Below are 25,845 nucleotides of genomic sequence, written 5' to 3' on the forward strand. Positions count from 1 at the left end.
TGATAGCACATAAACAAAGATTCATTGCTGGGCATACACAAGTCAACACCTAAGGTTGCTGAATTAAAAACAAATCAGTGTCAGGCTAGTTTACAGGGAAGACGTTAAACGAGAGGGTGGTAGAATCTAAATTGATTTTTGTCTCTGTAATAAGAGCAAATGGGGAGAGAGAATAGATCAAAGTGAAATGCGCTTTTGTTAGGTTATAAATGCAATTTTAGATAATGCTTTCTTTCCAGCAAATTACAGTGTAGGAGTTCACTCCATTGCAGCAAAAGTTTGCAAAGGTTCTGACTTTCGTGCTGACCCCTTGCCAAGCAGGCCACAAAATCCACTTTCCAATCTATGATTAAAATGTTGCTTTTTGCCTGCATAAATATATTGATTTGATGAGTCAGACAAAAAAATTTCAGAATGTCTAGCAGGTAAATCTAGTGAAAAAAAAGTGATGGAGAATTTGTGATACATCAATAAAAAAAAAACATTAATTTCCTATGCACCTTGTTGGTTAGGGCAATGAGACATATTAATACAGACTGTGAAATGACATATTAATACAGACTGTGAAATGTCAAATGCTCCATTTACTACACAGTTTAATGAGCCATCATCTAATGACATTGGCAGAAAACTGAGGTCTCATAGAGTGGGCAGGGTTATAGAGATATGCACAGGGAGCATGTGCAGTGAAACTTTGCCAATCTCCAATTATACAGGATTTACATTACAGTGTCAACATTTTGCACAGAACTTTACACTATAAAGGCAGAGAGTGCAATTACAGTACTGTACAATTCAATTTAAGAGGGTTAGGAGAGTCTCGCTCCTGAGAGCCTACAATCAATGATAATAGTATAGACCGTGAAATGTCAAATGATCCATTTAATACACAGTTGAATGATCTAAGCATGTTAGTGTGGACTTCTGAGGCTCAATGCTCAATGGACTGTGGAAGTCCACTAGATACATTCATTTTGTAGGAGAAAGCATTTAGGAACCCCCTGTTCTGCACAACGCATAAAGGCCAAGGGTTGGGTCTGCCAATCTTGGCCACTTACCTTTCATCACCCTTTAATACTCCTGTGTAAAATTGTCCCTTGTATGCGTGAATGTGAGTTAGGGACCTTAGAGTGTAAGCTCCTTGAGGGCAGGGACTGATGTGAATGTACAATATATATATATATATATATATATGTAAAATGGTGCATAAATTGACGGAGCTATACAAGTACCTGTCATAAATAAATTAAACAAATAATGCTTTCATGTCAGCAGGCTTAGTTTGATCAGTGAGGAATCTCATGTGCTGTTACCTTGAACTGTGGTAGAACATGTAGTGGAGGGATGGCTGTTGTAATCGGTGGATAGACAATAGGCTCCTACATGCTAGAACAATACTGGTGTAGTTTATGATATACATGGCTTGCGCTAGCCTTTACGTGCTATGCTTGGCCTTATGGAGTAGTTTAAAGTGGGGGTTCCCAACCCCTGGGGCCATGGACCAATGCAAGTTCGTTGCCTGTCTGCAGCTGTTCCGCAAAGGCTGCACTGTGGGAAGTGCGGTGGGTGAGCAGAGAGATGGCATCATCTCTCACTGCCTGCCCCACATCACCACTGTTCCACTCTCTCTAGGTTAGGATGGAACCCAGCAATTGCTCATGTGCTGGTTTCCACACTCGGATGCCAAAGCGCTGGGGAGAGGCTCCAAGAAGAGCCTTTCACAGCAGAAAAAAACCCCTTAGAAATGACCTTAAATTATTAAAGTGACAAGCTGCATCTGGTGGCAGGCAACAGTGGCAAGTGACATGCTGCATCTGGTGGCAGATGACAGTGGCAAGTGACATACTGCATCTGGTGGCAGGCGACGCTGGCAAGTGACACACTCAGGGCTCCCACATATTCTGCATTATGGGGAGTTGAGCTATTTCATTAGATTTTACAATGTTTAGAATAGAAATAATGCACTTCCACAATCCTGACACCATATCAAGCAATACATGATAAAATATACTAATGTGCAAACCAATATCTAATAATAATGAGTAGCTGCCAACACAAAATATGTTCCCACTGATAAATAAAAATGAATATATGTGGCGTTTTCTCAGTGAACAAAGTAGTAAAGTCCATAAAGTGCTTGGTGCAGTGAATTGTCGGTGTACAGGAATAATTCATACACCATGTCACTGATCACAGTGCAAATTCCTCAATAGTGCTTCACCATCCGTGTCTACAGTATGCCCCAGCCTCTCACCTCAAAGGAAGACCATTAGATCTGTGGTAACTGGGAAGGAATATATTATAGATGAATTCATATCATGCAAAATGGAGGGGGTAATATAGCTCATAGAGTATCCTTCTAAAAATCACGATGTAGGTAGAACTAAAAGACCATTATGGAAACGGTTAAGGGAGCACATACAGAATATAAAAAATGGTTTCCCAAAGAAAGCCTGTCTAGGCACTATGCTCAATATCACAATAAAGATCCGTCTACACTAATAGTGATTGGCATAGAAAAATTCAAGCCACATTGGAGAGGGGATAACAAAATTATAGAGTTGAGTCAAGCTGAATCGCGATGGATACATGAATTACAGTTTCTGGCCCCTCTGGGGCATAATGTAGAGTTTGATTTTAACTGTTTCTTATCTAATTATTGATTATATAATGGAGGAGTCTAATGTGTTTTATCACTCTACCACTAGAGGTCGCCATTTGCCATTTACGATCCCATATCTGTAATTGTTCAATTTCACCACTAGATGTCCGTGATTTGAAAGGGTGGTTATAACATTGTGACGTAGCGTGTAGGGAAAAGCTGGGTGAATGTCACTTCCGGTCGTGGCCGAGACCGGAAGTACCTCACACATGAGAAAGCTGATGACTGATTTTTTATGTGAGTTGCTACATTTTTTAATAAAGTATCCTATTGGAATACTACACATGGAGACCTATTTTTATTGCATATGAGCCTTGTTTGGTGAAAAGTGAAGGAGGTGGAGGAGATAGCTATGTTTTAATGGAAATACCTGCTTGTATCTGTGAACACCACTGCACTAGTAGACTACAAGGAGAGAGCCTTGCTGCTGTGGATGCATATAAGAGATTCCTCATTGGTGCGACCAGACCCATAGGGGGTCTTCCTTTGAGCTGAGAGGCTAGCACACACTGTACACACGGATGGTGAAGCACTATTGAGAAATTTGATATATTGGTCTGCACTGTTATAGGTGACACTGTATGAATTATTTCTGTGCACTGAAGATTGACTGCACCAAGCACTTTATGGACTGTTACAATTATTATTGCACTTTTCGTTATATTTATCCATTATTGATTATTATTACATTACTTGAATTGATTATATTTTATCAATTTGCAAGGTGAAGGTTTTAACACCTATTTCTGGATTGAGGATTTGTTGCACTCAGCGCTGTATTTGCCATTGTAGAATTAGATATTTGGCTATCATTACACTTTACGATTTATTATAGCATTACTAATTTGTTCCCTGAGAAAACGCCACATATATTCATATCAAGAAATAACACCCCCCCCCTCCTCGCACCTGCCCTCCCAAGTCCGCAGTCCTTGTCAAAATTTTCCTTTACACGGATCTGTCAAATATCACTAAAATTTATTCATTTATTATGTAATGATTCATATCAGCTAAACATACCCTTTTGCCCATCCCCATTTTTCCCTACAATCTCCAATATGTTCCTTGGAAGGGGCAATACTGGACAAACTGAATTATTTCTATAACTATGCACAGCGTGGCTGCAAGTGGTGAAGGGATTAACACCTGTTAGGTGTATATCCTCCTTATTTATCACCATCTGCTGAGTCCCAGCATGTTACTCTTTCATCTGACTTCCCTCACCACCATAGGTGCATGAGCCATTAGCAACATTATTTGATATCGGGCATTACCTATCCAGGGTTCTGCTTATTCTCAATGTGCATCACCTTCCGACAAACTCTTTGAGTTACTGGACTTGGAGTCAGGGTCTGTCAACTATGCAATTTCCTCCTCTCAAGACTGTTTAGGAGGACATCCACTTTATGCTAGTACTTTAGCCACCACTTAGCTAACATCCACCTGCCTACAAGGAAACCCCCCAGCTCGAGCTTCCAAGGGGCTGACACATGGGAGTGCCTCCTTAGATAATTTACCTGACACTGACATACGGCTTCTTGCCGTGGTGGTCATCCCGTGTGCCAGTACACTTGGGCAATCTTAGAAAAAAACTTGTTAGAGTCTGCAAAGACTGGGGTGGAGGTTCACCTTCCAGCAGGACAACAACCCTAAACATACAGCCAGCGCTACAATGGAATGATTAAGATCAAATCATATTCATGTGTTAGAATGGCCCAGTCAAAGTCAAGAACTAAATCCAATTGAGAATCTGTGGCTTGAAAATTGTTGTCCATCCAATCTGAGAGAGCTTGAGCTATTTTGCAAAGAAGAATGGGCAAACATGTCACTTTCTAGATGTGCAAAGCTGGTAGAGACATCTCCAAAAAGACTTGTAGCTGTAATTGCAGTGAAAGGTGGTTCTACAAAGTATTGACTTATAGGGGGCTGAATACAAATGCATGCCACACTTTTCAGATATTTATTTGTAAAACATTTTGAAAAACATTTTCCTTCCACTTCACAATTATATACCACTTGTTGTTGGTCTATCACATACAATCCCAATAAAATGCATTTATATTTTTGGTTGTAACATAACAAAATGTGGGAAATTTCAAGGAGTATGAATACTTTTTCAAGACACTGTAAGGTTAGATCTAGTGTGTTCTCCTGGGGACATATCTCTCAAAGTCCCATACCGATTATATATGGGTGTTTGTAAACAGGTTTGTAGAAAAGGTGTATAATAAAACCACCATGAAAAGAATAAATAGATTAGGCCACAACATGGATAGAGAAGAGTTATTAAAGAACAGAAAAAGGGAAATGCAAGGATTTTATGATATGATGTTTGTTACGGGGTATAATAAAACACTAAGAAGTAGAAACAAGAAAGGGATTGTACATTGGGCAACATTTTATCAAAAAAAAAAAAGAAAACAAAAACACAAAGTTTAAATACAGGAAACCCCAGGCTTATAGAAGGAAATTGTTTATAACTGTCAGGAAATGCTCTGTAGAAGGAATCCTGCTGCTGGTGCACACTTGTGCGCACATGAGTCTTGGCGCTAGATAAACTATTTAAACAGGGCTTGTAAACAGAGCCAGTGCTGTCTTATCTTCAGCTTTCCTGTGACCCCTGCTACCTGTAACCTGCTCAGAAATCTATTCCATTGTTTGACTTGGCTTGCCTTTGACTTTTCCTGCCTTCTGCCTGTAACTGACACCATCTTCTCCTTAACTTTAATCCTGCCTGCTCCTCTTGTTACCATGCTGACCGCCTGCTGCCAACCTGGCCTGTACTCCAACCTGTCTTGCCCTCTGCACCTGTCCTGGCTTCTCAAACCTGTGTGTGCTTGTGCCTGTCTGTGCTCCACATTCCCTCAGGGCTGACCAGCTTAGCGCTGCTGCTAGCATCCAGGTGTGTGTTATCCTGATATCCACTGATCCAGCTCCACAACTGCCTGCTGTTATGACTGGTCTTTATCCCTGTGGCATCAGGAATTCTGGAGCAGCTCCTCTGACAACAAACCTGCCAGGCACTCAAACCATTCTGCACTCTCAGGTCCCCTGTCTGCTCTATCAGGGGCCGTGAGTTAGATACATAAGGGAGGCCTTCCTCTGCATTACCGGGCTCATCCACAAGGTATGTGAGAACACGACAATAACATCCCTGCCCCCCCCCCCCCATTTAAATATCACATTTTTGAACCAGATAGTATTTTAGAGGTGCGGATGTCTATTATGCAGAACAGTAAACAATAAAGAAAGGAAGAAGACGGCATTTTAATCGAAGTACACACCCAAAAGGTATTGAAAGGATACATTTATTTCATGTGACAGTACATATGTACCCATGTAGCCTCCAATATGTGGGCAAGACCACTAGAAGGCTCTTGAATGAGTAAACATATAAATAATATCTGCAATGGATACAGGAAACATAGGGTTTCAAATAATTTCAGGCTAGTCCACAAAAGAGACCCCAGTTCTAAACACTGGAGAAGATCCGATTTAAAAACAAATAGTTTTTCAAATCCAAAGCACATTGGATATAGGAGTTGGGCACACTAAATCCACATGGTCTTAACACTGATGATAGAGATCACAATTGTTTTGTTACAAATAACAAGCAGACGTACCTCTAATTGAGCTCTGCGTTCAGCAATCACTCGTTCATCCTTGTTTCCAAAGAGCTTCTTTGGAGGAAATTCTAAGGCATTAAGCTACAAAACAGTAAGAGAAAAAAACTACATTAGTTTCTATAATGAGTACAGTCACAGAAACACAATTTTTTTTATTACATTCTCTTTCATTGCTCCTACTTATTGTATGTTAGGAAACAATAATTTCTGAAGACTGCCAAATGTCTATAGTTAGCTCATTAGCATAGGTCTTAATACCCAGCAAAGAGTATGGATGCACAATCAGATTTTTAACCCTTTTAAGTGTATACAGATTGGTTACAATGACACAGCTGGAAACCCATTGCATTTATGTATTTTCTTTACAGTCTTTGTGTTGTGTTCCCTTTAAGCAGTTTTCCTTACTATAGGATGGGTCAGTGTTAAATGCTACATCCAAAATCAACGCAGAGTGAGTATGTGACCCTCTAATGTTTCTGTGTACCCACAATATTAAGCTCTATACAACAGGGGTTGGAAGAAAAATAAAATCAATTGTTGATGGGGGGGTGCCAATACTGAAATACTGATTGCTATCTCAAGCTTGACATTAAGTGGAAGTTCAGACAAAGCTAAACCTGCTCTCTGCCACATTCTAAAACTAATCTAGCTAACCCTGTAAAGCAAAAATTCCTATACTTATCTATTCTGCAGCGGATTTGGTCCTGTCCCAGCATCAGCTGTCAGCAGCGGCTTCAGTGCAGAGGCGGGTGCAGGAGAGGCAGCTGACAACAGAAGACCCATAATAACTCTATGGGTGTCGTCACTTCCCAGCTGTTGATCCTCTCCTGCACGCAGCTTCTGTTGTTGGAAAATGGACATGATCAGCTGCAGAATAGGCAAGTACAGTGATTTTTGATTTACAGGGATCGATAGATTACATTTAGAATGTGGCAGAGACCAGGTTTAGAGTTAGTTTGTTTTTGCCTGGACTAACACTTTAAGTGAATATTGCTCAACTTTAATTTAAAAAAAAAAATATATAAAAATCCTAAGAACAGAAAACAAGATACCTGCCTATAGCTCTGTTAGCCAGTCTCCTTTTTAATGCGCCCTTTTGTGATTTAATTTCACTTTTTTTTACAGGAAGAACATCAGGTGGTAGAGTGCCTACAGGGCCACCCACTAAGGGAATTTTGGCTGGTTAATGAGGAACCAGACAATTTCCACTCACTGTATGGCCAGTTTTAGGCAGCACTTTAAATTCCAAATTTTCAAGTGAAGCCCAGGTTCACTTAAAATAAAATGATGGAAAGGATGACCTTTAGCAACCCATGGGATCAATAATTGGACCCATGAGACAAACTAAAATGTCAGGGGCTTAGGGCAGTTTTAGATCTAAAAGACAGTCAAAAGAGTTACGTTCTAAGCATTCTGCAGCATGCATAATCATTCAGCTCCTCAATAAAATTAATGTGTGGTTTGGCCAAGATAAAGATATTAATGGATCATTAAAAAATTCATATATTTAACAAAGAGTCATAAAACATTAGGAACATAACTAAGGATAAGACAATGTATAAAGGGAATTTAAGCAGTAATATACTCAGAACAAAATAGTTGTCTATATAAATGATTCATAAAATAAAAGAAAAAATTAGGTTGTGGGAATATAAATGGCATTCCACCCCAAGTTTCGCAGCATTTCATCTAGCTGACAGTTTGAAGACATATAGCAGTATAGTAAATTTGATAAAGAGTGTTGGTGTAAAGTTAATGAGGGCTAAAATTAAACATGTATCAGGGAGATAAATCATTGCTAGATGCTGATAATTAGAATTAGCACAGATCATATATTCCCTTATAAAGCTCCATGTTAATGGCTCATAAAATGAAGGTAAAATAAGAAAGGGCAGAAGGTGGAAATAAAGAGAAAATTACTGTACCTTAAGTGAAAGAATCAAGAGGAAGAGAAGGAATAGAGAATAGCAATAAAACTATAACAAGATCCTCCCATTTCCCCACAGTCCTTTCTCCACCCTTTGCCTAGGTGGGCCTGGCCTGTTTTTTAAAGAGGCTCCAGCAAGAGAAGACTATGGCGGAAGCAGACATTCCTGAAACCAAAGACGTAACACTAATTTCATAAGAGAGACTATGAATCAGTTCATCTTCCCTGCTCCTGTGCCAACCAATGGCAAAGAAATCCAGAAATAGCCGCTTCCATCAAAGTCTTGTCACTGTTTGCTTTGTCCTTCGGCTGGCTCCTTTATCTGTATTCCCACAAGCTGGCTATACAATAAAAGATTTCTGAATGAACACACATACAAAAAAAACTATTAGCACATATGATGACATGACAAACTATGACGAATGCTGTTCAAAAGTAAACAGTGCTAATTAAAGTGCTTATACAATCAATCTAAATCAAAAAAATATTTTGCAAAACACTTGCACTTTAAGAGACTCATCTGCACATCTGCACGAGCGCTTTGTTTTTCACAATGGACTTTTTTTGATTTATATTGATTAAGTATTTTAAGCAGCAATGTTCACTTTTTTGCTGTATATAGATATTATAAATGGTTTGGAGTTAATTTGTTTATAAATTTTTGAGCACATTGCAATTTTTAGTAATAGAAGTGCTTGGTCTCTTATTCAATTCTACTAGTGTGTGGCCAGCTTAAAACAAGCATACACCAGGTGAAGTTAATTGTAAAGTGTGATCTGCATGCATTTTCTAAGTCAGCGATCCAGAAAGTAGAGAAGACAGAGGATCTACATGATGCCCAGGCAACTAGAAGGAGAGACCAGTGATTACCACCTGCCTATCTTTCTCAGCAAACTATTCTTTTATACAAGTTAGTAATGGAAAGTCTGCACCCTACAAAAAGGCTTTTTTGCTATGAAGATTTTTTTAAACTGATATACAGGCATTAGGAGATGTGTCTTAAACCTACTTAAAACCCTAGTAAAAAGGTAACTTTCATTCACCTCATTAACTTTTACTGTATCTATTAGTTTCTAGCTACAACTTAATACAGCAACATAAAGAATTAAAAGTTAATGTAACTCGTAAAACCCGGAGATCAATTAATTACATTCTAAAAGTCTTTAATGAAATCCATATAGAATTACACAATTTGCCCCTATAAACCTGTTATGTGTGTGTGAAATGACTTGTATTTAGGAACTAGGACCTAAGATATTGGAAGATGGATTTTTCACTAAGTAAAGCAGATGTTTCAGTGTGGGAAGCAAACGTACTCTAAAATTTCCAAGTAGAGAAAAGTGAATTAAAGTAAAATTTGATACTCAGACGGAGATCATGGAAATCTGCAAATGTTGCCTAATCTGTTGCTGATGAGTGAACATAAATATGAATAGCTTTTCCCTTCCGGGATACCAGCCTGCAACACCAGGGACATGAGCTGGTATTCCACTAGGCAGGAGTATGAGGGTCCCTTACTATGATGGTACCAGATCATATATTCTTAGGCTCCAGTTAGAAAATGCTATGGAAATTGAGGGTTTACCATGCAACCTCTTTCATGGTAAACATGTAGACAGGTCCACAGAACCGTATAGCATCATGTTAACTATATACAGGCTTAACAATGTGTAAGTGTAACACTCACAGGTATTATTATGAACTCTCACAGAGATCACATTCCTCTTCCAAACAATGCCTTCAGCTGCTTTTCCTATTAAATGAACAGTGTGCTTTGATCAGGCATCTTCCAATATCAGCATCGTCCTGGGCTGCTATGCTAAAGATAATCACAATCATGTTACTCCTGGTGCCTATACAGTTCACAAATGTCAGACACAGATCAGATATCTGCTGTAGCCTCTCACCCTGTGACCTAAGCCTACACACACAGGCCGAATGTTGGGCAGTTTATGTTGGCCTGTGTGTACTGCATTCGGTCCATTCAACCGGCTTCTGTCGAAGGTGCATCACCGAAAAAGGTCTACTGATCGCCACCCAGATCAGCGCTCTCAGCCAATGGATGAGAGCGCTGACCGGATTGTTCTTGCGGGGAAGGGGCACATCCCCCTGTCAGAACACAATAGAACAGCAGGGGAGATCGCTGTACGAACCTTGGATAGTTAATAGAGCAGCTGCTCCTGTACTGGGTTAAACGGAAAAAAAAACTACTAGTATGTACTAGGTCTAACTACTAAGTTTTCTTTGTTGCAGTCTCATAACCTGGGAATAGGAGACTGAGGAAATGCTTTATCCTGCCTGGAACAGACGAATAATATAATCTCAGCTTGTGCAAAGTCATTTGCCTGTAACTTAAAAGATGATTTAATGAGGTAAATAATGTTGCTGTATTTAATTTTTACACACACTTGTAAAGTTATTGAACCACGTCAAACACATGGTTGTACAGAGGCCATACATTGTGTAGAGCCTGCATAATCAACTTCCTAGGACCCACAGCTATCACATACAGCTTCCCAGTGAAAGTGATTAGAAGATGCATTGGTATGCAATTATGCGCCAGGCTTTGCATAAAGCAGTGTTTCTCAACTCCAGTCCTCAAGGCCCACAAACAGGTCATGTTTTCAGGCTTCCCATTATCTTGCATAGGTGATTTGTTCAGTTTAACTGCCTTAGTAATTAACACAGCCATTTCATCTGAGGTAAATCCTGAAAACATGACCTGTTGGGGAACCTTGACGACTGGAGTTGAGAAACACTGGCATAAAGTACCTGAATATAGTGTGCAATCGGCGCATATGTTGGTACTCCATTGAGTGCTTTCCACAACCCCCCACGGATAACTGCACACAGCTGCATCTTCTAATGCCTCGTACACACGTAGCAGACTATATGGCGGGTTTAGGCAGATTGTCCGCCGGACTTTCCGAACTAGCTACCTGCCCACACCCGGCACTTTTGCGGTGGACTAATACGGCGTACTAAGTCCGTCGGACTATCCGCCATACTTTTGAAATGAACGGACTCACCCACACACGCGGAGGAAAGTCCACTCATTTTGAAAACAACACACAAGGGTTAAAATAGTTTATTGCACAGCTCCGGGGGTCTTCTCGCCGGACTCCTCCGCTATCTTCTGCTCTTTTGCTAGCTCTTTCACTAGCGGAGGAGCCCGGTTTTCTTCTTTGCCGCCGCCCTCTTCTTCCGACTTCGGGGGTCTTGTCCCTCTCTTCGGGGGTCTTGTCCCCCTCTTCGCTTCTTCTTGCCGGGCCACCAAGCCTTCTTCTACATACTGTCCAAATGTTGGCTGGTGCCTGCTGAACCAGCTGATATATGGATTGTGTGTACCCAGGTTTAGCCTCTGGCTGCTTTGCTAGCCACTTGAAACCATTTTGTTACTTACCCTGACCCAACTAGAAATCCTCTGCTGCCAAACAACCTAACCGCTGCTGGTTTCCAGTCCCGTCTACCAGCACGGAGGTTGTTGTCTTTGCACTCACTACGCAGCTCAAATCTAATCGTTGTTGAATGCTCCAGAAGGTAAAAGGTACTGTCACACCACTGACAACTACATTCAGGGTCAATGAAGGCCAATGAGAGCTGCACAGCAGGTGTGCGCCTGTGTGTAAATCCAGTAAGTGAACAGGCAGCAGCTTCATCTGTCCACAGTTAAAATGGCTGCAGCCAGGCTTAGTCGAGGGAGATTTCTGCAGCATATTTGGCAAGTACAGAATCACAGTATGTATAAAATAATATGCAAAGTGGTTGGAGGGAAGCTTCAGAATGGCAAATATGTTTTTTTTATTACAAATTATGTGAGCAGGCTGCATTTTCTCTTTAAAATACCTATAAAGCAGCCATAGAATATCTTTTCTGCACATCAATGCCAATAATGTGTAACCTCCATTTATTGGAACTCTTCATTTGAGGAGGGGCAACTTCTACATGTTAGAGTGCCTTAGTATGACCGCTCTCAGCTCTACTGTTACTATGGTCAAGAAGACCAATGGAATCTTTTGTATGGTGGAATCACTACTAGGGTGAGCTTACCCCTGGCCATCAGATCACCTATTAGATGAAGGGCCCGCAGAGAACATATAATAGTGTAGTGTAAAAGGGGAACACGTCTGGATCCCTCCCTGTGCCTCAACATTCAGGGTTACTTGAGAGTCCACCTATGTCATCAGATACATAATAATAACATTTCTGCAACTATATTTGTACATATTCTGGATTTTGGATTGTACTGTAAACATGTATCCTATTTTGTATAAAAAATTGCTGAATTCTAAATACAGAGAGCTAGCATTTGTAAAAGCACACTGATATAAATTACATAATAAGTAACCACGTATGGGTGACCTACCTGCAGCACATCAACTACAAAGTAACAAGTCCACTTTGAATCATCTAATAACTATTTTTTTGGTCTTTTTCCCCCTGAAGCACCCCAAATGTCTCACATTTCAGTGTTAATTTAAAGAATAAATATAATAAAATATTTATAACTGTAGAGATTGACAAGCCCTTTTAACAAACTTTCAGTAAAAAGAACCAACATTGTACATTTCCATTAATTAACTCATCTTCAACACAGCAACGGATTAGAAGAACTTTGTCATTTTTGACAGAGTGTTCACATATAGCTTAAAGAAGAAAGGAGAGTAAACAACATTTACAGCCCTAGGAAATATGTGGATTTGCTTTCTTGTGAGGAATGAAAGAAGGAACTTTGCCTACTTCCACTTCTTAAAGCCTACACAAAGTAGCTTGAAAAACTGGGCTTACAGTTATATCAGTGCCAAAACAAAAAAAAATAATTAAAACCATTGTATAACAGTTTAATAAAATTCCTTTATTCTCAAGGACTCTCAAAACATTTAACACTAAAATATATTTGAACAGTTGGAAATAGTTCCAACAAGTGTTTAAGTACAAGACAACATACAACAGCCATCAATATTTCAATATTCTCAAAAAAAAAAAAAAAAAATGGAACTTCCCTGAAAAGTAAGTCAATAGTCCGGTTAAGGAGGACCAGCATTGTGGAAGCTGTTCACAAAAAAGGCAAGCAGAGGACACACGAATAGTCATCAGTATTGCCTGTAGGCTTTTTGAAGCTGATCTTTTCCTCACTGATGTATTATGTCTCCTTCTGCACTGTGTCGCTGTGTGGAGGGGTGCCAGAAACATTATGCCAGCAATCAGGTTAATGCATGTGTGCACAAGCATAAGCATGCTTACAGGCATAGAAGCCTAGCTAAATAAGTGATGGTGTGCATATATACAGGGAACGTACACTGGCACCAAGTGGGCAATTTAAACCTTGCTTAAAGTAATTGTACACATAAAAAATAAAATTAAAATACAAAAAACCCCAGGTCTATACTTACCTGCTCTGTGCAATGGAATTGCACAGAGAACATGCAAGCCTCATCTTCTCGGGTCCCCCGCCGATGCTCCTGGCTGCTCCTCTCTATCCAGTACCCCCTTGCTTCCGAGCCCCACCCTCCCCACTGGCTGTGATTGACAGCACTGGGAGCCAATGGCTTCCGGTGCCCCGGCAAATCCAGGAGACCAAGAAGTGAGGGGAGAGAAGAGCTGCAGACGTGCACAGCCATGGATCGAATGAGGACTCAGGTAAGTTAAAGGGGGGGTGGGGGTGATGCTGATGCCTAAACATTTTTTTACCTTAATGCAAGGAATGCATTAAGGTAAAAACATTTTTAGGCTTTAGAACCACTTTAATACGCTACCCAGTTACAAAAGTGGCATGGTTTTTGCTTGTGTGAAAGAGGCCTTACAAATGCCAACAAACAGCAAACAGAGCTAAAGACGCAAGATTTAGGCTCTGAAGTCCCTATTCACCTCAGGCCCCATACTTTACTGATGTGCCTTGAGCCTCATATACAGTATAAATCATGGAGGTAAGGGAAAAAGGGGAAAAACAAAAATGCCACTTCCTTTTGTAATCAAGAAGATCCCAGCTAACAGTTTTCCACAATAGGAAAGTAAAATGACACACAACATCCAAAAGTTTGCTCAATTTGGGTAAATCCGTATTTAAATATTTGTACTGAAAAAGTTCAGGCAGTAACAAACAAGACATTTAAACAATAACCCGTGCACGGGTTGTCAATCTGGTAAAGGTATAAAGCCATACAGCAATAGTAAACAGAAATAATGTAAATCATCAGCGGGAGAACAGATATAAGCAATATGACTGGAAAACCTCTATAATTATACCTGAGAATATTTATGTAAGCAGAACCATGTAAGGCCCTAAAGATAACCTGACAAAACAAGATTACTGTCAGGAAAGGCTTGCTGGGAGCAGCAGTTCTACACAAACTGGATCGTGATCGCGTGTGCCTGTGCGCATGCACGAGTGGGCACGATCCCTGGCGCCAGGCGGGCTATTAAAACTCAGCTGTTACAATTAAGCTCTGCTGTTTGATCTACAGTGTTCCCTGAGTTATCTGCGTATCTGATCTGTTCCTGTGATTACCCGGCTTGTCCTGTGACTACCTCTGCTATCTGCCTGCACCTGACCCCAGCCTGTCCACAACCTTGCACCTGCCTAATGATCTGGTCTATCTGTGCCTGCCTGTTACTGAGCCGGCTTGTCCAGGGACTCTCCTCCTGTCTCCTGCATCTGTTACAGTACTGCCTGTCTGTGTATGACCCGGCCTGCCTGACCTTCATGTGTTCCAGTTCCTGGAACCTCCTCTCTGTATCCTGTAAGTGCCTTCCTGATACAAGCCTGTTCCAGGCTTCAGTCCAGTCTGCTGTCTCCAGCCTGCTGACCCCTATAAGGTATGGGGGTACCTTTTTATTTATGCTTTACTTTTATTTTATGAGTAACAAAGCCTGGGCTATGTGTACGTAACAAACTACTGATAACGTGATAATTAGTAGCGTGACAAAAAGAAGATATTACTCAAGTCTGACCAGAAGGTCTGTCTCAAGTTTCTATACAAGCATCAATTGTCTGTTTCAACTTGTGACACCAACCGCATGGTGAGGTAATGCTGGTTGAGAATGGTTTTGCTGAACTCTTGACATATTTGGGGTCAGTCAGCAGACACTGATGTGCAAGCGTAACGAGCTAGGACAAATTTACTAACTTTTGGTCTATATTTCTTAACAAGGACTATTGTTTGAGGAAGTATAATGCTGACGTATGTTTATGTGTAATGACTTCTACGGGGCAGGGTCTTTTTCTTGTACTGCATAAAAGGCTATGTGTGAGTTAATAAATTTCGCAGTCATTATTCACGTACAATCGTGTATGTGTGGTGTCTGTCCACCGGTGATCGGGACCTCCGCTCCTCCATCCTAGCCTAGGCAACCAGGGGTGACTGATATTACTGAGAAGACGAGCACCTAACAGTTTTGGTACCAGAAGTGGGGTGTCATCTTGCGGCAGGTAAGTCACTTTACTCCTTTTTGCCTAAAAGGTGAATGGTGTGAATACTTACTCTGTCCAGATGGTCGCCATGAACTTAGTTTAATTTAAAAGAAATAACTGTGCCTTCGCGACGGACTAGGTTGGTCCCTCGGGAGGTTAAAAGGGCTCGCAAGGAATTTATAGGTTTAGGGGAGTCCGACTAGGTTGGTCTGACTTAAAACTATTGGTGGTAGTATTTTAGACACGGGAGGTAGCAGATTACGCCCGTGACAAAGGGATTGGTGGAGTGGACGCCCATCTAGAAAATTTAGAAAAAGTGCACTATAAACTGATAAATGTATTGCAATATGGTTGTTTTATGCCTTAAAGTATAATAAAGAATATGCCTGTTTTTCTCTAGGTACACGTGTAAGTATATAGAGTATAAGAATTACTATAGAGTATAAGGAAAATATTTGTCGCAGAAATTGCTTTTATTTTATCCCTATGGAAAGCTGTAGATGGGGCCACACCACAATTATTTACTACTACCATCATGTCGGGAGGCGATCCCAAAGTGACGCACTTGCTCAAATTCACAAACCCCAAATGGGCAGAGCAAGCACCAGATGAATTCATGAAGGACGCTAGGTCCAGAGAGACTTCAGGAGTCTTTGAACAAAAAGGGGGAATTTTCCCCTCCTTGACACAAACACAAACCCTAGTCACACCTGAAACCTCATCCTCACCACCGCACCTCATGACCATGCAGCCCTACCCACCTGACCAAGGATGTTTTAATTGTGGGGAACAGGGACATTGGAAATCACAGTGCCCATATAGACAGAGGGCGAGCTATCCAAGGGGCAGGGGAAGGGGGTACAATGCTGCTAATCGCCCCCCCCCTCACACTACAAGGTACCCCCAATATCCGCCACCTCCCCAAACACCATCTCAAAACCATGCGCTTGCACAGCCACCCTACACCCCAACCTCTAACAGACCTCCCCCTCGAATTCCCATGCAATGGCCATCTCGCCAACAACAATCACCCCAATAGGGATGCCTAGAGTATGTCCCTTCCCTCAGCCTAGTGTGTTACAACCCCTCATGGAAAAGCCTTCCTCAAGTTGTATTGCGAGTAGACAATCACCTAGTGTGTTTTCTACTGGGTTCCGGGGCCACATTCAGTTCAGTGAATGATGTTATTTTTGACACACCACAATGTACTGAGGGAAACTCTATTGGTATAAATGGGACATCTGTCACCCACCCCATCACACCACCGTTATCTGTAGCCACTCCAGAAGGACAAGAACTATGCACCCAGAGTTTTGCAATCTTGCCCTCCTGTCCCGTGTCTCTCATGGGCAGGGATCTACTGTCCAAACTTAACATTACGATAAAATTTGACAAGAAAGGTTCCCTCACAGCCAGCTCCCCACTTTGTGACTTGCATGCCCCGAAACGACATACACACAGAGGCTTCTTCATGATCTTACCCGCCCCCCTTGAAACACATGCCATCTGGGCAGAAAATAAGGGGAGCGTGGGTTTCATCAACTGTACACCTTACTCCCCACAGATGCGCCCTGATGCAGAGACACAATATCACAAACAATACCCCTTGCCCCCCGAAAAACCCCAAGGCATTTCCCCCCAGATCAATGATTACATATCTAAAGGTATCCTAAAACCAATTATTAGCCCCTGGAACACACCCATTTACCCTGTAAAGAAGGCCAGTGGCGAGTGGAGATTAGTCCAAGACCTCAGAGCAGTAAACAAACAAGTGGTTCCACTCCCGCCCTTAGTGTCAGATATCACATTTATTTTCTCACGCATACCGGCAGGCTCCCTCTGTTATACGGTAATTGATCTAGCGAATGCTTTCTTTAGCGTTCCTATTGCTGAGGAGGCGCAACCAATCTACGCCTTCTCCTGGGCCGGGGGCCAACTAACCTGGACGCGTTTACCGCAAGGGTATGTAGACAGCCCAGCCGCCTTCTCAATGGTGCTCAATGAGACTGTCAAGTCTTGGACATCTGAGCGAGGGTCGGTACTGATACAGTATGTGGACGACTTGCTCCTATGCAGTCGAACTGCTGAAGATTGTGCGGTCGATTCAACATCACTGTTGGGACACCTAGCCCGAGCTGGACACCTCGCCTCCAGGAAGAAGGTGCAATGGTGCCAATCCCAGGTTGAATACTTAGGTTGTATCCTTAGAGAAGGAACAAGGCTGGTGTCACCCAAACGCGCCGCAGCCCTGCAGGCTCTCAGTCCTCCAAAAGACAAAGCAGCACTTCTTTCTTTCCTAGGCGCAATTGTATATTGTCGCCAGTGAATCCCCGACTGTTCTCATTACGATAGCATCCTACGAGAGGCTACTGGGTCAAACGCCCCCAAATTGATAGATTGGACAGAAGACAGACTGAAAGCTTTTAAAGCTTTACTATACAGCCTGTCAAGTGCCCCCGCCCTAGGGTTGGTGAACTACGGTAAACCTTTTCAACTTTACTGTGTAGTTTCAGGAAGCTCTTTTGCCGCCATGCTAACACAACAACATGGATCAGGGTATCGCCCTGTCTCATATCTATCAAAAAAACTCCCCATCCAAGTACAGGGAATGCCATCCTGTCTCCAAAATCTTGCTGCCTGTGCAATGGCTGTACAAGATGCAAACAAATTAGTGCTAGGTCACCCATTGACTCTCTATACCACTCATTCAGTCACGCATCTTATTCAGAACATGAATACCCAACATATGACCTCGCAAAGACTTAGTGGTTATGAGATAACACTGATGAACACTGATAACCTCACACTCAAATATGTGCCTGCCAGCAACCCCGCTGTGCGCCTTTTGCATTCCATGTTGCGTTTACCACATGACCCAGACATTATACATGACTGTTCGGAAAAGGTTGCTGCTATTACCAGTCCCAGACCGGATCTCACTGACACCCCTATCTCAGGTGCAGAGGATGTTTTCGTTGACGGTAGCTGCTCACGTCCCTCTGACTCCACCTTTTTAACCAGTTATGCAGTTGTTCAACTACCAGACATCGTACTGGAGGCAAAATCATTACCTCCTTCTTCAGCCCAGGTAGCAGAGTTAGAAGCCCTCACTAGGGCCTGCATTCTATTCACCGGTAAAGAGGTGAACGTCTACACAGACAGTAGATATGCTTTTGGAGTGGTGCATGATTTTGGTGTGATATGGGCCAATAGAGGTTTTAAAACAGCAGACAACAAAATAATTGCCAACTCCACACAGATTAGTGCTCTCCTCCAAGCCATTCTTCTTCCAAAAAAGGTAGCCATAATTAAAGTAAAGGCACACTCCTCTGACAGCAGTCGTGTTTCAAAAGGGAATGCTCTTGCTGACAGAGAAGCTAAAAGAGCTGCTGCCTTTTCCCCTAACCCACCTGCCCCCACAACAATGTTTTTCAAGGAACACTTCGCAGCACCTAACTTTAAAACTGTCATAGCACAGATGCAATCAATGGCCACAGAAGATGATGTCCATTTTTGGACAAAGGAAGGATTGACCAAAGACCCTGCAGGTCTTTGGTCAAAAGAGGGGAAGATCCTGGGCATACCCGAAACAAACTGTGTACTTATACTCTCATATCTCCATGGTCCAGGACATATAGGGTCACCTACCCCCACCCTTGGGCCCCCTGACGGATTTGCAAATAGATTTCACTCACATGCCCAAGCAGAAAGGCAATCTGAAATGCCTCTGCGTTATCGTGGATAAATGGTCAGGATGGGTTGAGGCGATCCCCTGTACAGGTGAGACGGCCAACATAGCAGCAAAGTGTTTGCTCAATCACTGGATTTGTAGGTTCGGCATACCTACATCCATTTGGTCAGACAGAGGACCCGCATTCAGTTCCTCTGTGACCCAGACTGTAGCCAAACTTTTGGGGTTGCAATGGAAATTGCACATCCCTTATCACCCACAAAGTGCAGGAGTAGTGGAAAGAATGAATAGGAATATCAAAGATAAACTAAAAAAGGCCACAGGAGGCACGTTGAAAGGATGGCTTGACCATCTGCCTGCTGTATTGTTCCAAATTAGGACCACACCACATGCAAGAACAAAATTATCACCCTTTGAGGTCCTCATGGGAATCCCCGCAAACATAGAATTACCCCCATTAGACCAAGACACTGATATTGAAATTTATTCCCAACAGGAAATGTATGTGAAAAACCTGGTAAGTATGCTTCATGAAATGAACGAACAAGTTTCTGTCACCTTCTCTCCTGTCCCCACAGAGCCAACACACCCCTTCATCCCAGGAGATCAAGTGCTAGTCAAGCAACTGGCACACAAGAAGAGGATCGGACCAATCTACTCTGGACCTTGGAAGGTTGAAAAGGTGTCCAGAACTGCGGTCCTGACTGACCAAGGAAACACCTGGATCCACGCCAGCAGGCTGAAAAAGTGCCCACCGCTTCCCGCAACTCCGGACCCCCCGCTTGTTGAAGAAGAACCCGACCCACCCGAACAGCCACCGGAACTCCAAGAGATTCAGGAAGGCATTGGACAATTAACCCTTGAAACTCAACAAAATAGCGAGGAAGACGGACAAGCATAAGAACTACTTGTAGAAATGTTTTTACCTTTAATATCAGGAAAGGCCTTATGCCTCTTATGCTGTACTGCCCTAGTAGTGTTTTTACCAACCTGGTTGATAGCTAATTGTATATACCACCCAGAAGATTTGGGACCATTAAAAGGGATTTGTGGGACTCCCTCCCCCAAGACAAATAACACACCCGCTGTTAGACACAAAAGAAGTGAACCTCCCCAAGAGTTCACTGATAAAATGTTGTTATTAAAATTTAAATACAGTTATGCCCAAAAATCAGGTTTTGATAAATGCTGGATATGTAGTAAGCTTCACCCTAGTACTGCTAGGATTCCTTTGATGGCCATACCTTTAAATTTCACCCTTCTCCTTAAAGGCACACCCCCAATAGTTCTTACCGATGTTACAAGAAAAGCTTCTAACAAAACCCTCACTTTTCAGATCATAGGTAGAAGCCATTATCCAGATTGGTGTTTTAGGTTGGGAAATACTACCAAGGGAGCCGAAATTTGTAAGCAATCAAAGCTTAATATTTCAATGACAGCATTAAACGAGACCTTTTATAGAACTCAAGACACCACCTTAAACACCACATTATACCAATTCTTAAATACCAGCACCACTTCCCCTATGGCTCAACTCTTATCAACTCTTACATTTTCTGGCTATTCCGACAAATTGTATAAAGTGTTCCTCAAGCGCCCCATAGCCTTGGGGAATAATACTTATATCTGTTGTGGGAAGCTTTGTCACCCTTGGATCCCCACAAAACCCCAGGGATGGTGTTATCTCGCAGCACTAGCCCCCATTATGGGTGTGTTGGGGGATAAAGAAGGGAGTCACCTTCTTGAAGCCAGTGTTCATCCCAGATATCCCCTTAAACATCGTAATAAGAGAAAGATATTCCTAGAAAAAGATATGGCATGGGCCTGGTTCCCATCCTGGACAGGATGGGGAATAGATTTAATGAAGAGACTGAATAATTATACTGGAATTATTGATGAGATCTTGGAAAAGAATTCCAACGATATCACTAAATTAAACATAGAAACTAGGGCAATAAGGAAACAGCTAGAACTACATGAACTGGCCATAGAAAGTATGAGTGCTGTACCTGGATTCATAATACTAGCATTGAAATACCTGATTACTATAATATAATTGCACAACACAGAAAAGAAGTAAATAAACTCCAAGACGAGGCTAGGAATATTGCAATAACATGGGACCCTCTAGCCAATTTTAGTCTTGGAAATATAACCTCTTGGTTAAAAAACACAGCCATGACTATTGTGATCATATTGTTTTTTATTTTATTTTTATACGCTTGCTATAGAATTGTAGGATGTCTTTGTTCTGCTAAGGGGACTGTATCAAATCAGGAGACCCTAAAGTTAACCGCCATTCCCAATAGTTCAAATATTTGGTATGAGAATCAGGAACATGAACCTTGATTAGGTTTTGACCATTCTGTATAGTACAGAATGGCCAAAGGGAGGATTATAAGGTATGGGGGTACCTTTTTATTTATGCTTTACTTTTATTTTATGAGTAACAAAGCCTGGGCTATGTGTACGTAACAAACTACTGATAACGTGATAATTAGTAGCGTGACAAAAAGAAGATATTACTCAAGTCTGACCAGAAGGTCTGTCTCAAGTTTCTATACAAGCATCAATTGTCTGTTTCAACTTGTGACACCAACCGCATGGTGAGGTAATGCTGGTTGAGAATGGTTTTTCTGAACTCTTGACATATTTGGGGTCAGTCAGCAGACACTGATGTGCAAGCGTAACGAGCTAGGACAAATTTACTAACTTTTGGTCTATATTTCTTAACAAGGACTATTGTTTGAGGAAGTATAATGCTGACGTATGTTTATGTGTAATGACTTCTACGGGGCAGGGTCTTTTTCTTGTACTGCATAAAAGGCTATGTGTGAGTTAATAAATTTCGCAGTCATTATTCACGTACAATCGTGTATGTGTGGTGTCTGTCCACCGGTGATCGGGACCTCCGCTCCTCCATCCTAGCCTAGGCAACCAGGGGTGACTGATATTACTGAGAAGACGAGCACCTAACAACCCCCAGCTACAGCATCATCTGGAACTCCAGACATATCTTCCAAATGTTGATCCTGCCAGGCACTCGTGCTACCTTGTACTCCCACACCTTCTGTTCGCTCTATCAGGGGCCGCGAGTCAGGGACATAAGAGAGGCCTCCCTCTGCATATACTAGGTACTTGACAATTACCTAACAGGAAAAAGGGAGAAGGAAAAAACAGAATGAAGGAAAGAGAGAGAAAAGAATGAAAAGGGTCAACCCGAGACTCATCAAGGAACCGAGATATTTTGGATCCACGGATCCCATATTTTATCAAATTTCTTGATGTTATTATAAAGTGTATGGGTGAGTTTATCATTGATCATGAACCAATTAAGCTTGCTGTTGACATAGTCAAGGAGAAATTACCGATGGTTTCTAATATTTAGCAATGATAATTCTTGCCACTAACTAGATTAAATTTGGGTAAATTTGAATGCTATAGAGGTTAAAAAATATTAACCTCTTGGAGCGGACGGCTCCTGGCCCTTGAAGAGGTTTAGGACACTGGAAAGTGGGGCAGCTTAAGATCACATGACCACCATGGTTGGCTGTCACAGCGGCCACCTAGTCCGAAAACTCCTGATCATAAGGAGTGATAGGGAGCTTTCAGTAAAGCGACAATAACTGTGCCGGAAACTACGTCTTGGCACAGGTGTATTGGGAATTAAGGCAAATATGCGGCCTTCGGTGCTAAGGACCAGGCCCTGAAGGGCCGGATATTTTCCTACAGCCAGCATCAAGGAGTTAAATGCTTTCATGTGCTTCTGGTTTGGTTGGTCATAACAGGTTTTCGGAGATTAGATCTCAAACAGTACCACTTTGCAATGTACTATGAAGGAATAAAACCTTCCATATCTTGTGGAAAACTACTGCAAGGGACCTTGATCATATATTTAATTAGCCAGGTCATTTAACTGACCAATGCCCTCTCAAAACGTAAATATACATTTTGAGCAGAATTACCCCTTTAAAAATGGGTAAACTATAATCCATCAGGTAAGCAAGTGATAAGCAGGTTCCACAGGCTCCAGGTCTAAATCCTATGAGCTAAAGCCATAATATGTGTGTATCTTGGTGTACTTTGTGTATCACTGTTTTCAGACCTGTGCAATAAACCAACATGAAACTTTCCCTTTGTGCAGAAGCTTCTTGTGATAAAGACCGCTCACTGCTGCTCTCTCCTTGTGCAGGATGAATGGTTTTGTATCTGCCCTTCCTGTAGTTTTCTGCAGACAACCTCTAGTGGGTGAAGTTGCTAGGTCCCAACCACAGCTCTGTTCCAGTCATATGCAGCACAGTGATGACATTACTACTACATTTATATGATAATAGGGTTTTTTTAAGGTTTGGTGCACACAAAGCGGATGTATATCCTCTTGGATAGTGAGAAATATTGATGATGTGCCCAAAAATTAAGGGTTAACTGTTAAAGTGTGTAAAGATTTTTTTTGATCTCGGTCTACTAAAAATATAATTAAAAGCATTTTGAGATCTGTCAAAAAGTGTAAAAAAAATACCTGTTGATCCTGCCAGATATCTTTATAGCTGATAAATTCCTGTCTTCTCTGCCTGTGCTGCACTCATAAGTTACATTGTTTCAAGCCATCTCTGTGCAGCACACCTTGCCCAAGGAGTTGGAGAAAAGGAGAGGGGAAGATGTTTGTTAGTCCTGTCCTAGGAAGACAATGCTGATCCTTTACAAATACAGTACATGGAGTGACCATTGTCACCCTAGGACAGGAAGTGTGTTACTGGAAGGATCACCAGGTGAAAATGAGGGAAATAAATAATGCAGCCACCACAACTAGGGGCTGGTAAGCTTCAATATATTGTGTTGTTTTTAGGTTTGGACAGTTTTTAACCATCTTTGAAAAACAGTTTTTTAATTTACTAAGCAAAATATTTCTTAAAGGGGTTGTACGTTTCTTTTTTTTAAAATAACAAAAATGGTATACTTACCTTCTCTGTGCAAGGGTTTTACATAGAGTGGCCCCGATCTTCCCCTTCTGGGGTCCCCCCTTGACGCCCCTGGCTCCTCCCCTCATAGAGTGCCCCTTCAGAGACCCGCTTTCCAAGGGGGTACTCGTGCAGGCTCACTTCCGAGTCCTGCTGCTGCGTCCATTGACACAGACAGCAAGACTCTGCTTTGCCCCGTGTCACTGGATTTGATTGAGAGCAGTGGGAGCCAATGGCTCCGACTGCTATCAATCTGTCCAATGAGGACCCGAGACAGTGGCTGGAGCTGCCAGGCTCATTCCCGTCCCTGAAAAGATCGGGTTCATGTAAGTAAAACGGAGGCTCTCGGGGGGGGGGGGGGGGGGCTCCTGCATTACAGAAGGTTTTTCACCTTAATGCGTGGAGTTACAACCCCTTTAAAACTTGAGCTCTTTAAAAACAAAAAACAAAATGCATAGCAAGGACAAAACTGGATAATCCAAAGCGATATTTCTAAGTTGCTGTTAAAGACTCAAGCCATCAAAGCTGTAAAGTATAAACTGTAGTATGCACTTTGCCTTGCATCTTAGCAACCAGTTTGCAATTATTAACTGTGACAAATTAATCATTGCAATTCTGCTCTCACATACAGCTATTAAGTCTTAATTGAAGTAAACTGGTTGGAGCCAGATGCATAATAATGTTTTTCAAATCATGTTTATTCTTTTTTTTTTTTAAACTTATAATCTGGCTAAAAAAAAAAAAAAAAAGCAATACATTTTTAACTGAGAAAATCGAGAATTACTCCCAGTGACAAGATAAGTGTTGATAGAAGACACCCCAATCAAGAGCCATTAATGTTTTCTACCATGCTGATATGGAGACTAGTCAGGACAGTGTAATAAAAATCCAGATTTACATGAAGGAAATTGAGATAATTTACATTGCATTTTCCAAGAATTAACTATGTGTGAAATGTGTCTGGCAACAATACAGCTGAATGCAAGAGTAATGAAATGTGTTTGCAAGAAACATATGCTTAAGGTATCAAGATACATTTATATATACCAAAAGGTGTGATGTGTTGCTGAGAAACTGAAATAGGATTGATTCAACCGGTGTTCTTACTGCCCTTTGTAGAAAGGGTGGTTTTCTTCGGGAGTGTCTTTCTGAACTCTCAAAAACTTTAGCAAAGTAAGAGCATGTTTTTCTGTAGAGAGGCAGTAGCTTTTGACAAGGAACTACAGTTTTTGGGGGATCTAAGCACAAGGTCAATTTTCCTTTTAGGGATTATATTTGCGCAGTTAGCACTGATATGCACAATAAAGATGGTTGCAGACAGTTTGAAACTGAAACTGCTGTGTGGTTTCAAAGTATGGTCACCTTGGTGGTTCTATGCTCTTCCCATCTTGCATCCAAACAGCGTGGGTTTTGCCTAAGTACCGATTTGTTACTTCCTCCTCCTGCAGGACTTCTCCTCCTCCTCTCCCTCTATTCTCTATCTTGATCCTTACTTCTTTGTCTTTTTCCTTTTTTCTTCTTCTTCGCTGCTGAGACAGTGGTTATGGTCACCCTCAGTCTCTTTTGCTGT

The 25,845-nt window shown here is 41.7% G+C and overlaps 1 protein-coding gene across 1 annotated transcript in view; it reads right to left on the reverse strand.

The window, feature by feature from the left end:
• KIF16B (kinesin family member 16B) overlaps nt 1–25,845 on the reverse strand; it is a 566,152-nt gene that overhangs the window by 72,263 nt on the left and 468,044 nt on the right. Inside the window, exon 25 of the mRNA XM_077485929.1 lies at nt 6,286–6,369. Coding sequence (XP_077342055.1) covers nt 6,286–6,369 — 84 coding nt within the window. The remainder of the gene's footprint in view (nt 1–6,285; nt 6,370–25,845) is intronic.

The sequence above is a fragment of the Lithobates pipiens genome, unplaced genomic scaffold, assembly GCF_037356315.1.
Source record: "Lithobates pipiens isolate NorthernLeopardFrog02 unplaced genomic scaffold, aLitPip1_a1.2 Scaffold_18, whole genome shotgun sequence".
Lineage (NCBI taxonomy): Eukaryota > Metazoa > Chordata > Amphibia > Anura > Ranidae > Lithobates > Lithobates pipiens.